General features: G+C 41.6%; 1 protein-coding gene across 1 annotated transcript in view; it reads right to left on the bottom strand.

The window, feature by feature from the left end:
• LOC135217581 (mitochondrial glutamate carrier 1-like) overlaps nucleotides 1–14,379 on the bottom strand; it is an 86,659-nt gene that overhangs the window by 20,331 nt on the left and 51,949 nt on the right. The window contains exons 5-6 of the mRNA XM_064253547.1: nucleotides 6,246–6,395; nucleotides 5,614–5,747 (exon numbers count right to left, since the gene is read on the bottom strand). Coding sequence (XP_064109617.1) covers nucleotides 5,614–5,747; nucleotides 6,246–6,395 — 284 coding nt within the window. The remainder of the gene's footprint in view (nucleotides 1–5,613; nucleotides 5,748–6,245; nucleotides 6,396–14,379) is intronic.

Raw genomic sequence — 14,379 nt, 5'->3', positions numbered from 1 at the left:
CATCCAGGAGGGAGCCGGGGCAGTTTGCCGAAGCAACAGGGCCCGACTGCACCTGTCCGGAAAGACCTGAGACTGTGACAGCGCCACCAACAGCAGGAACAACAGGAACAGGTCCGGGAACAGCAGGAACGGCAGGAACATCTGAAAGAGAATGTGCAGGCCCCTGATCTGAAAAGGAAAGAGTAGCTGGGACGGCAACAGGTACGGCAGGCACGGCAGGTACCACGGGAGAGCCAGGCGTCCTGTCGGCAGTTACCGTCATCCGTGGCACTGGCGGCAGGTCCAGGGGGGTACTCTTTGGGCAGCGGAAGTCCGGGGTCGGCAAAGCAAAGAATCCAGGTGGTGGTGGCACCGTCCTCTTTGGCACGGCAGCATGGGTGTATAGCCGCCGTGGGTGTCACCGACATTATATGAGGCGTATACACCAGATGCGGTGGCATCTCATATGCTGGTGTCGTCACTGTGGTAGTAGTAGTGGTCACCGCACCATGAGTGACCACTGCCGACCCCGCCAACCGCTGAATCAACCCTTGGATGCTGGGCACTCCCTGCAGTCCCAGCGACTCCCACACCTGTCCCAGGTCGTCCTTCGCTGATGGCACACCTGCGGAAGCAACAGTCGGGTTAGTTAGAGGGGCTTCCTCGCGCCTGGGGGGAGAAACACCCCCCCCAGAGCGGACGGAAGACCCCGAGTACAGCTGTACGTCCGGGTAGCGGGCGCCCTCATCCACACTCGACGGATCGAGAGAGGAGAAGGACTCCGCTACCCCCCCCCCCGCAGGGGAAGGGCGTGAACGTGGGGGCTGGCCGGGGGGGCAGAACGAGGACGAAGTGTCCGTTACCAAAGGAGTCACTGGACTTTCCGATGACTTCTTGGGCGGCCTAAGTCTCTTCCTGCCCTCGTACAGCACCCACTGCGCCTCGGACCAATTCATACATATGACACAGGGCTCGTTGCGGGAGCACTCTCGCCCCCGACAACGAGTACAAACCTCGTGAGGGTCCACATCAACAAATGACCTAAAACCCCCACATCTACGCCCCTCCAGCCCGGGACACACTCTACGGGCGACTGGAGGGCGCGGTGATATCTCCATTTCTTCCTCACTCATTGCAAGATCAATAAAGAAATGTACAAGTACTTACAGTCACTCTGATTTATACAGAAAGAGAGGGCAAATACTCAAAAAATCTAAAGCAAACGACAAAGCGGGCAGAGCGATGACGAACACGTCCTTCCCACACACGGCCGAAAGCAAAAGTGATTTGTTTACCTGCCAGTCGCGCGGCGCGCGACGATCGGACAGCAGTTAACTACCGTTCTCCCCCCCCTTGTTCGAAGCTTACGACCGTTCCAGCTGCCGCTAGCTACTTCCTATTGTTAAAGGACCGAGGGTTTGTATTACGTATCGGAACAAATAGAGGCTAACTCCTCTGAGCCATCCCTGACGGCCTTGTCCATGCATGACAATACACTGGACAGCTCCCCCAAGCTGATCGAGTCTGGCTTACGAGACTGGTTGTCTAAAGCTCCAAGACACCAGTCTAAGAAGTTGAAGACCTCTAAGGACCTAAACAGTCCCTTCAAAAGATGGTCCAGTTCGGAAGTCGTCCATGACACTTTAGCTGAGGCTAAAAGGGGGCCCTCCTTGAGGCATCAACCACAAGCTGTGGCGAAATCACCTTGAGCAGACGTAGGAACCTTCAATCCTAATTCCTCGCTTGCTTCATACCACATCCCTGCCTTACCGCTAAGTCTAGACGGAGGCAGGGCGAAAGTAGTCCTTCCCTTTGCTTTCCTAGACTCCATCCAGGCGTAACCTTCCGGAAAGCTCTTCTAGTAGACAAAGACGTCTTCATTTTCACGAACCCTGGAGTCTTGCTTGTCTTCGACGACGAAAACTGTGAAGGAGGAGAAGGAGGGGCAGCAGGCTGGAAAGTATCCCCAAACGAATCACGAAGTAGCCGTGCCAAAACTTGGTAATCTGACGAAGCAGACGTAGCAGGTTGTTCTTCGTCAACATCCTCAGAAGACCGCAATAAGTTCTCCTTCTTCCTTACCCGAGTGAAAATCCGAAGGAAGAGGCACAAGTCCTTTCGCTCCAAGTCTCCTATCCGAACGATGACGAGAAGAAGAGGGTAACGGATCCTTAACAGTCACAGGATCAGGAATCACCCTTAGAGGCGAACGTGAAGAAGAAGGTGACGTTGAAGCGTCAGCCAAAGCCTCGGGAACAACATCCGAGTGATAGCGAACTTCCACATTCGCGTCCACAGAGCTCTTACTACAACGTCTACTAACGTCCATCTGAGCATCCAAACCTAGCGTCCTTTCGAGCGTCCAAAGATCCAATCAGCGTCCAAAACCGAGCGTCCAGCGAAGCGTCCAAAGGAGCGTCCATCGTAGCGACTTTTCTAACATCCCGTGAAGCGATCCATTGACGAACGTCCCGCGAAGAAAGCTTGATCAGCTACCCTACTCAGTGTACCATTGCGCGTTCGACACTCTCATGTCTAAGAGGGGTGGCAGAATGCATAGAAGTCCATCTGACAGCTACAAACTCGTCGTCAGCAGAAGCGTCGAAGTCGGAACGCCTGAGCGTCCCCTCTCGACGAGAAGAGAGAGAGCTGAAGGAGATCTCTCTCTAACCTGACGTCTAACGTCACCTCTAGACGAACCCTGGGGAGCAGAACGAAGTCTAGAGGGCGAAACTATTCGAGACGGGGACGAAATAAGGAAGCCAGTTGGAAAAAGTGCCTGGCCTTGTTCTCTTGATCGGAAGTCTATCGTCTTTCTTGCGACGAGGACCGTCTCCTTCTGCTTAAGTAAAAGCGTCCAGTTGCCGTTGCATAGCAATGATGATCTCCGTCTGAGAAGTCTCCTTACGCAGAGACGAGCTGCGCTTGTGAGGAGAGGGGCGAGGGGACGCTTCTTCCTTCTCCCAGGAACAGCCTTGGCTCTAGAGCGACTGGGGCGCTCGCGGCGCTCATCATCAGATGACGTCCTATACTTCTTCTGGGGCGGCGGAAAAGCTACGCTTTCCGGAAAAGAATGCCACTCAGACATAGCATGACGTGAAGCATCAAGATCTTGAAGAGTCCCCTTCAAAGGTCGCGAATCCGGACGAGATTCCCACCCCTTGCGCGGGGAGGATGCGTCGGAAGACGAGAAACAATCCTTCAGGATACGTGCTCGAGCACGCTCCTTAGCAGCCTGGGAAGCGTCCACAGGAACTGCTGAAAGGGACGTCAGATCGGTGGGGGTCCCCGTAACCCTCCTCGGCCTTCGACATGCCCTCTCCCTGAGTCCTGGGAGTCCGGCAGAGGTCCCAGCCTAAAGGCACTATAGGGCCGATCTGACGCCCCCTCCACTTCACTCGGGTCACTATCACTGCCACTTATTTTGCCTGTTTTCAAGTGAAAGCACTTTAGATTCAAGCATCTTCAATGAATCCAGGATAAGCGAAAGGGCATTTTTTTTTACCCCCTACGCAGACACCACTTGAGGGCCCGGAAGGCAACAATACGGGGTTAGGAGACACAAAAGAAATAACTAAAGGAGGGTTAGAAGGGGATACATTAGAACCCTCCTGTCTGCTACCCGACTTACTCCTGGAGTAAGACCTCCTGATCCTATCACATTCTAACTTATTTACGTAGGATTTCATACGTCTTCCATTGTAAATCATCCAAGCTTTCACACTCATTACAGCGCAAATCATATTTACACTCTTGCCCCCTACACCCTTTACACAATGTGTGAGGATCAACCAAGGCTTTTGGTAGCCTAACCTTGCATTCCACTTTCGAACACACCCTGGCACTAGCCAAACTACATCCAGACATATTTAAGGAAAAAAACTAAGCCAAATTCAAAACAGTCTAAAGTCGCGTATTGCCAAGCTATCGATCCCAAGACCAAAAAACCCAAAAGTCAAGAGGATACTCAAGCAAATGAAAATTTTGTTTTTTTCCAAAATCCTGAGGCGGAGGTGTGTAAACAGATGTTTACGACACCGGCGACAGAAGAAATCTGATAGAAAATGGGAATGGTTCCTGATACCGCCTCCCAGCGGCAGGAATGGGTACTAACCACCCAACTCCCACTACGTGGTCGTAATTTTTAGAGATTCTGTCGGACTTCAGAGAATAAACAGCTATTATATGAGTAATAGGCTGGATAGGAGTAAGTTTCTGCAATGAACCAAATGGACATATTTTTCACCACAGGCAAATCTGTATACTCAATAACAAATGACAAGCTTCATATTGGCTTCTTAACAGTAAGAATGCATGACATTACTTATTAAATTGATAGGGGCAGCACTAACTGAGGCATAAATTTTGAAAGCACAGTATATTGAAAGGCACTTTGGCTGTAGCTCGTGCTAACAAATACAACTCTATAGCATAAGACTGAAATGGGCATTCAGCTGTCTGCTACAGGGTTGTATTTGTGAGCTTACATAACTACAACTGAAGTGCTTAAGTTAAGGATGCCCCCTATCCAATGAATATCGAGACATTTCATGCAAATTTGTTAGGAAAGCAATATGAAGGTTGTCATTGATTATTGTATACAGAGAGAAATACTGTATCGGCAAGAAAAAAGTGTAGCCTACGGTTTGGGAGCAAAAAGTAATAAATAAATAAATAAATAAAACATAAATAAATAAATAAAATAAAATAAAAATAGCGAAAATGATCGATCACTACCATTCTAGGGTTTTTGGATTGTCTCATATGCTCTGAAGGCCTTGCATGATACCAAACTCACCGGCAATGAAGATACAACAACTATGAAAATGCTCACCAATTTTGTCTAGCAATAAAAAAAATTAAGATTGCAATATCACAAATTGATAGCTCTGGTTTTGCTGGTGTGCTGAGTACGTTAGACTATCTCAAAGCATTAATTATTGTGGCTTTGGCTACTACAACATATTAGTTATTGTAGCTTTTTTAGTTCATTTATTTGAAAAATACCTGGTTCTATGATTCATTCATGTTCATTGACTTTACTATTTAATAAACTTTTCTGAAGTTGACACACCTGCAAACTGAAAACTTCAACAGGTAATGTAAAGAGTATAAACTACTCAGCAGTGTTGCTTAAGACCTCTCGGCCAACAGTGTCTCACAGCTTGTAAATGGATAGGATACAGCTGGTCTAGTATTTCAAAGATTTTGACAGCAATTTTTTTATTACTCCAGAAATGCAAGACACATTACAAATAATTATTGTCCTAATTACCATGCGAGACACATTACAAACAATTATTGCCCTAATTACCAAATTCAAAAACAATAATTCAGTACCACATTTATAAAACAGAAGTACAGTATCTGAACTCCTTACAACTAAGGAAGATTTTGGCAAGACAACTAATAATCATCTGAAGTATCTTAAATATCAGCTTACAAGGAAAACCTTTTGACTGAATAAAGTATAACAAAAATTACCTTCTCATAACAAAACAGTGTTACCAAGAAAGCTGAAATGGAATACAAGATATGAGGAATATTAAGTTACTCTAAGTTACTCACACCCTTCCTACTTACAAAAATTATTCATCATACTTTGTAAAAATACTTGATATTTGCTCTACTTACTAGCCATTGCTTGAGCAGCTACTCGACCAGCATCTTGCAGCTGAATTTTTAAAAGTTCCATTGGTGTTGTTACCACAATTTGACAAAGCCCAGCTAAGCCTCCAGCAGCCATTTCTCGGAAAATAGGGAGCTTCCTAGAATTAAATAGAAAAATCAAACGAGTAAGCTGTCATCACCAACTTCAGAGCCATGTGATGCAAGGGATTACTGCAAAATACCACCACTCATACCTTTCCTCCTTGATATATCGCAAAACGTGTGACAAAACTTTTAACACAAAGCAATGAAACATGCAAGTTTAATAAAACTTACGACTACTATTATTATCATCATTATCATCATCATTCTTATTGGAAAGGGAACTTTCTTCTATGTAAGTTTCAATAAAGATAACTGCCACTTCAAAAGTATCAAGCTTATATAGAGCTTTTTAATTTTTACAATATATTAATTTTTGGGGGGTGCCAAAGATTGAATATAAGCACATTTAAAAACAATAAAGGGACTATTATAGGGTGTTAATATTTCATTCGATCATGGTGGGATATACACATTTATCAATTACAAAAACAAATATACATTAAAAGTAAAAAAATCTACATTAAAAGTATATATGAATTTAAAATGCTTACCCATCTTTAGTCGTGAGTTTATGACGGAAGAAGTCATTCGCCGTAAGTTTAATAGCCTTTTCAGGGGTAATGAGCAAAATATTAACGCCAGACCCACGATACATCCCAAAGTAACCTTCGACACGATATGTTTTCTTAAAGCAGTCAAACCTAAAGTAAAAAAATTAGAATAATGTAACTATCTACACATTTCTGACATGAAGTACACATGAGCTTACAAAACTTTCAAGTTTTACTTACCTTATCAAGGCTTTAGTGCCACTTCAGGCAAAACAGCCATTCAAAGCAATACTAAAGACATTCCCTTTTCATGGGATCACCCACACCACCTGTATATTTAACTCTTCCACTTCTTTGCTTAACATTCAAGTACAGGTATTCTCCTACTTACAATGGGGTTAGGTTCCGAAAAACCCATCATATGTCGAAAAAAATTGTATCTTGAATATAGCCTAGCCTACACTAGGGTAATCAGTACCATCATTACATATAGGGATGTAGATAACCTCCTTACTGACAACATTTAATTTCATTTTGCAGACCGTATTACGCCAGATAATATCAGCAATGCCATAAAAAGCCTACCTAATAATAAATCGCCAGGCTATGATGGTCTTCCCGCAGAGGCTTTCAAATTCTGTCATCCAATAATTTACATTTTGCTAGCTGCCCTATTCAATGCGTGCATAATTCACCAGTTTCTTCCAGACTCCCTACTCTTAGTTCACAAGCAAAAGGATGCATCTGACACTGGAAGCTACCGGCCGATTGCAATCACAATGATCGCATCGAAGATACTTGCGTCAGTTCTTCTAGTGAGACTTCTCCCCTTTCTACACACCACTGACAACCAGTTCAGGTTTAAAGTAAACCACTCGACCGACACCTGCATCTACATACTGAAAGAATTGCTGAACTACTACCTATCATCAACCTCTCCTGTTTTCCTTTGTTTTGTGGATGTGAGAAAAGCGTTTGACAGAGTAAACTACCTGAAGCTCTTTCTGAAGGCATAAAAGAGGCACACCCCTATATCTAATTGGCATTTTATATTGCTGGTTCTCCACACAGCAATTCTGTGTCAAATGGGGTAACGTATTATTGCACACCTTCGGCTCCCTAAACAGGCTTTGCTAATGGGTCATTCTCTCTCCATACTTGTTTAATACATACACAGATGCCTTGAATGTCAAATTGAACTCACTCCCAATCGGATGCACTGTCAGTCAATGAAAAACAAAACTATAAACAACCTCTGTTAAGCCAATGATATGGTTCTGATTTCCGCATCAGTGCAAGGTCTCCAACAACTCATCATCACTTGCTGCCACTATGCAGAGGAATTTGATATAATTTACAATGAAACCAAGACCCAGTGCATGTCACTGCTCCCAAGATCGCTTAAGCATATTGCAGAACCACAAATTTTCCTTGGAAACCATTGGCTAGAATTTGTGTACGAATTTCTGTATTTGGGACTCATTATCACCGACGACCTAAAAGATACGGAAGACATTGAACAGTGGCGTCGTAAGCTATGTGCAACTGGCAACATGACTGCGTGGAGGTTTGCCTTGTCACCGAGACGTGAAACTGCTGCTCTTCCGCTTGTACTACTACAGTATCTATGGGTGTTTCCTCTGGACGAACTATACCCGAGAGACCATGAGATGTATCACTGTTGTGCACAATGACATTCTGAGACACTTCACAAACACTCCCCGCTACCACTCCGCCACACAGATGTTCATAGAAAACCACCTGGACAATTTAAAAATCATAGTAAGGCGAACAATGTCTAGTCTGGTAACCCGAGTGAGAGACAGCAGCAACTCGCTCATACAAAGCATCCTAAGGGGTGAACCAAGAAGATCTAAATTGTGGGAAAGATGGGAAAATGAGGCTTTTGTCCCCTGAAGGACTTAATCTCTCTATTGGCAAGATGTCATCTGCAGATTCTGTCATTATTATTATATTTATTGCTGGTATTTTACTTTTTCATTATCACTGTGAATGCTATAAAGTTAAAGTTTTTTTACATTCAATTTTTGTATATAGCTCTCTGGACCTGACTACTGTAACCACCTAAGGTCTCTAGTTTAAATTTAAGTTATATAATCTGTGCACTAACTATTATAACTCAATGCATTTTTTTTCTCACCAATATTATTACTGTTATTACCAGTATATTATGATTACTGTCTTTTATGCTACTTCAGCCATTTTGTGGATAAATGCTGATTATTCATTTTTTTTATCATGTCTCATGTATCTAGATTGTATATGTTACTGTCTGTATTTTGTATATTCCATGTACAGGCAGTCCCCGGGTTACTACGGGGGTTCCGTTCTTGAGAAGCGTCGTAACCCGAAAATCGTCGTAAGCCGGAACGACGTTTGGAAATATGTCTTAAACTAATAAAAAGTTATAAGAACCTTACTTGTAATCCTTTGGTTACACTACATGTTGTTTCCTGTAGTTTTATGTACAACCTGGAGTTATTTTCATCAAAAAATGCTGGTTCTTGAAGGTAAAAACTATTGTAATCTTCTAGTGACACTACATTCTTGAAGTTTTATGTACAACCTGGAGTGATTTTGCCAAATCTTGAGGGCTACAAGAACAGCTGATTACTATTTATGTATCATATAGACTAATTAAAGTAAACGTATCTTTAAATAGGCTTATATAATAGTATCAACAAAACATTTCCTGGCATGAGTCAGAGGCCGTTTAATGAAACGAACACTTCTCTGTCCTATCTGTTCAGAAAATAAACGTTACGTCAATCCCCGAGACCATTGTTGCCAAGACGCCCCTCTCTCTCTCTCTCTGATCAAATTACACTGGAACCTTGACATACGATTGCCCTAATATACGAATGTTTTGAGATACAACAGAAAATTTGCGAAAATATGCTTTGATATACAACAAAATATTTGAGATACGATTTTGAGATGAGTGACAGTTGTATAGGCGACCGATAAATGGCGTTCAGTGTTTGTTTGTTGGTGCTGCATCGTTAACACGTCGTTGTTTAGTTCGTTGTATTTGTGCTTATTTCGTGTTATTTTGTCTATTTTATTATTAACCATGGGTCCCAAAGCTAAAGACAAAGCAGGTGATAAGAAAAAACTCAAGAAAATGATGTCGATGGAAGCAAAACATGAAATTATAGCAAACGAGTATGGTCAAAATCCTTCTACAATATCCACGATCATCAAGCAGAAGGAAGTTATAAAAACCTTCCAAAGGCATCACCATTATTTCTAAACTACAAACTGATTAAAAAAAAAAAAAAAAAATTAGTTTAGCAATGTTATTTCATTTGTGTTTATTACGTAGTTATTAGTGTACATACGTAAATAAAAAGAGAACAAATCGTTCCCTGCAACCCTTCCCTACCTCCTCCCCCTGCTGGCCTCACGTCATCTTTCGTTGTGGTGAGTAAAATTCCTTTCTTTTTTTATTGATTTTATTAACATTTATTATCATTTATCACAGTGCTTAGTTATTTTTTAAGCATTATGTGTGTTATTACTCGTTTTTTATTTGTGTATAAATTGTGTATATTATATGTAATTTAGCTGTGTTTAGGTGTGGTTTCATAGCGTTAGAACGGATTAATACATATTACATTATTTTAAATGGGAAAAAATGCTTTGAGATACAACTGTTTTGATATACGACGATGGTAACGGAACAAATTAAATTCGTATGTCAAGGTTCCAGTGTACTGGATAATGTCTCTCTTTGGATACTTCGATTTTGCCAAATCTTGAGGGCTACAAGAACAGTTGATTACTATTTACGTATCATATGACTAATTAAAGTAAACTTATCTTTAAATAGGCTTATATTATTAGTATCAACAAAACATTTACTGGCATGAGTCAGAGGCCGTTTAATGAAACGAACACTTCTCTGTCCTTAACTCGGAGCGTCGGAAGACGCCTCTCTCTCTCTCTGATCAAATTACTGGATAATGTCTCTCTTTGGATACTTGGAATTTGCGTTGTAATCTAACCAGAAACTTTGTTTTGTTATTATTACTGGAAACAAGCAATGATTTTTTCATTATTTGTGCTTTTGGACTGTTATATGTAAACTTTGCGCATCGCAAGCTAGTATGTAATCATTTGCTCGGAAACTAGTTCCGCATATGAGACGTCACTAAAAAACATCGAAAAATACGACATGAAAGTGTCGAAAATCATCATAACCTCAAAATTTTTGTTGTAATCTAACCAGAAACTTATTTTTATTAATATACTGTGCTAAACTATAAAGGATTTTTATCATAGTATGCGTTTTTTAAAACGTTGTTAACTCGGAGCGTCGGAAAGCGTCAGCGTCGTAACGTCGGAACAAACGTCGTAACCCAGGGCGCATTATTCTCAATGCAATAATTTAAGAAAAAAGCGTCGTAACCTCGGAACGTTGTAAGCCGGAGCCGTCATAACCCGGGGACCTACTGTATATGGCCCTGAACTGAAATAAAGGATATTATTATTATTATTATTGTTATTATTAGTTTTTGTTGTTGTATATGGCATAGTAATGATTAATTTCAGCTAATTATCTAGGTTCAATGCATACTGGCTCCTGATAATTCAGAACTAAGAGAAATTGAATAACATTAACAAGTTAGCCTAGTGTATACGATGATAGATACCATGGTAAATCGGACTCAGATTCAGACTGATATTGGCATAATTGAGTGATACCTATCAGACTACTGACACCTACATATAATTATGGAATAAAAACATAACAAATATGCATCTTTTCCGTGAATCTTTTAAAAATTACATATTACTCTATCCTATTATATTGTATGTATTCTCATAAAACGTATTGTATCATAAAACACTAACAGAACGGTCAATGTTTTGGTTTGGAAATCAGCTGAAGGTGAATAAGAGTTTATTTAGTTGTATATAACTGAAATCAGAGCGAATTGTTTTGCTTCTTGTTAGCATAAAAGAAAATCTACATACAGGCAGTCCCCGTCTTATGACAGGGGTTCCGTTCTTGAGACGTGTCGTGAACCGAAAATTGTCTTAAGCCAGTAAATCGTCAAAAATCCTATTAAAACCATACTTTTAATGCTTTGGATGCATTGAAAAACTATGTAAACTGCATTATTATTGCATTTTTCATCAAAAAAACCTTAAAATATTTATTTTTTTGCATTTTTAGTCATATTTCTTCTGTCAGATTGGTGTTGTAAGTGTCGTAACCCTGGAACATGCGTCACATACCTGGAAAAAATTTTTGATTAATATAATTTAAAAGCATTGTGACCTCAGAATGTCGTAAACCGAACCCGTCGTAAGCCGGGGACTGCCTGTACTTTACTTATATGAGACAAGGTCAACTTTTCATTATAAGACGTGTTAATTTTAAGTTGAAATATGAATTTAATACATCTCAGGAACTAAATTATTTTTTTCGTTAACAGATTGCTTTGTGGGCATGTTTATTGTGTAAGGAAAATTACGTGATTCTGTTCACTATTTTCACTTGATTTCCTCATAGTACGAGCTTTACCATTGCGTTATCTTTAATCAGCGTGAAAACAGCAGTAAACTATTCTTTCAAGACCTGAAGTTTTTTATTAAAATGATTACTCTCAACTTTATCTAAGGTTGTGTTTGATCGGATAAGTTTACAGGAGTTCTATCTTTGTTACCAATGCACAATAAAGGGATTTTGAAGAAGGAAAAATCTATTTCTGGGCAAGGGCCTGTGTCGCCCAGTGAAATGTCCCTTTAGCACACATTTCTAAGGTAAATTAATGCTAACATACCAGAGAAAAAGCTAAAATGGAAATGCCAGAATATTCTGGCTCGCTCACCTTATATAAAGGTGTCGGTATGGTTTCTGGGGCGAGTGAAACCACTACCAGGGGTCTCTTGCCATTAGATTCATCCTTCTTCAAAATCCCCCTACCAGAGAGGAGCCGATCCAAGGCCCACTCCCCGCTACGGCTACTACTAGCGCCTCTGACGGCATCCTTGGAGTTAGCACCCAAGCTTGGGCCAAAAAAGGGGGGGTACAAGAGAAGGGTGGGATTTCACTGGGTGACACGGGCCCTTGCCCAGAAATAGATTTTTCCTTCGTCAAAATCCCTTTTCTGGGCCCAGCCCGTGTCGCTATGTGAAATAGTACCAGAGAAATGGCCACAAGCTTGGAACAATGGAGTACAAAGAAATATTGTAGGGGAAATGAAAAACAATTAAGGTTAATTAGTATAATCTAAAATTAAATTATGAATTAAAAACAATTGTACTGAAAACTTAAGAGTAAATACAGTAACTTATGATTAACCTTAAAATTAGATACAATATAACTGAAAGTGTGATTAATCGTAAAGTAAAAAACAAGGAAACATCACAACTATGTACAACATGTGGCATCCAAGGTACGACAAAGGCTACATAGTGGCAGAGCCACTGCAAGAATGTCAGTGAGGCAAGTAGAGAGGAGAGATCTAGATGTAAGCTACTTACTACTACTTAAGCAGTGTCAGGAGAAACTGTATTTCCCGCTGCCACTGCTGGAAATTCAAGTGCTTCTAAGGACTTGAGGTAATGGCGTTTGAACACTGTCGGAGATTTCCAGCCTGTATACTTTTTCAGAATGTCAAAATTCATATGCTGATAGTTAACTGAGGTAGCCACTGCCCTAATGTCATGTACACGGGGGATAGATTCTGGGTTGGCTTGTTTAATGAAACATAATATTTGTTGCCTTATTCCTTTTAAAGAAATAGTGCCACCTTTTTCCCTCATAAATAAAGGGCCTGAAGATCTTAGGGCCGTTCTAGCAAGGTATGCTCTTAGGGCAGTAACTGGACATAAGGATGGGTCCTGAGGAAAAGGGAGAATTTTCCACGGGGCCCACCGATCTAGTGGGTCCTCATTTTTAGCTAAAAATTGACGATCTGGAGAAAGTAAAACTTCTCCTGAAGGGAGAAACTCTATATGACCTAAGTCTCTAGATAGAGCTGACAGTTCAGATACCCTGGCTCCTGAAGCTAGACTTAAAAAGGAATAATGTTTTCCTCAGGAGGGGTAAAAAGTCACATGATTCATTATCAGTGTCTGAGGCCAGTTTGAGAACATCATTTAAGAACCATGACACAGACTTAGGCCTCTCTGATGGCCTGAGTCTAGCACAGGCCCTAGGGATAGATGAAAAATAAGAGTCTGTTAGGTCTATTTTGAAACCAAACTGGAAGATTTTCTTGAGTGCAGATTTAATAGTAGTAATAGTATTCGCTGCTAACCCTTTTTCAAACGTGACCTAAAAAAGGATATGGCCAGATTGGTTGTCATGGTTTGAGTTTCAGAATTCCTCAGGAAAATAGCTAGTTTCTTAACTACTGACGTAGGGTTGATTCCCGTTTATCGAGTTCTAAGATAGGATGTTCTGAGGGTCGATGTTGCATCCCTTTTTTGCCGTAAACTTCATGAAGTCCATAAAGTTAGGGTTTTCTGAATTCCTGAGGAAGCGTACACAGTCTTCGTTTGTACTAGTTGTGATAGCTTGGGATTGGGAGTCCGTTGAGGTCGGAGTCCCAATTCCAATAGTAGTGGGAACCAATTGCTCTTGGGCCAATTGGGGGCTATTAGAGCAATGCGGCCCTTGAACGTTCTGAGTTTGTTCAGAACCTTCAAAAGAGGATTCACTGGGGGAAAGATGTAAATCTTCTTCCATTGATTCCAGTCTATAGCCATGGCGTCCGTGGCATAAGCCAGAGGGTCCAGGTTGGGAGCCACGTAACAAGGGAGTTTGTGATTCGACTCCGTGGCGAAGAGATCCACCTGAAGCCCCGGGACTTGTTGACAGATCCAATTGAATGACTGCTTGTCCAGGGACCACTCCGACTCTAGTGGGACTGAGCGAGATAACGCATCCGCTATCACGTTCCTTACTCCCGCTAGTGTGTTGGCGGACAGGTGCCATTTGTTCTTGGCTCCAGTGAAAATATGGCTATCATGACATGGTTCACATGGCTTGACTTGGAGCCTCCCCTGTTGATGCAGTGTACTACCACTGCACTGTCCAGCACCAGCTTGATGTGAGATTTCTTGGCTGGATGAAGTTTTTTCAGGGTGAGGAACA

The sequence above is a fragment of the Macrobrachium nipponense genome, chromosome 7 (genome assembly GCF_015104395.2).
Source record: "Macrobrachium nipponense isolate FS-2020 chromosome 7, ASM1510439v2, whole genome shotgun sequence".
Taxonomy (NCBI): Eukaryota; Metazoa; Arthropoda; class Malacostraca; order Decapoda; family Palaemonidae; genus Macrobrachium; species Macrobrachium nipponense.
This window is presented reverse-complemented; position numbering and strand designations above follow the sequence as displayed.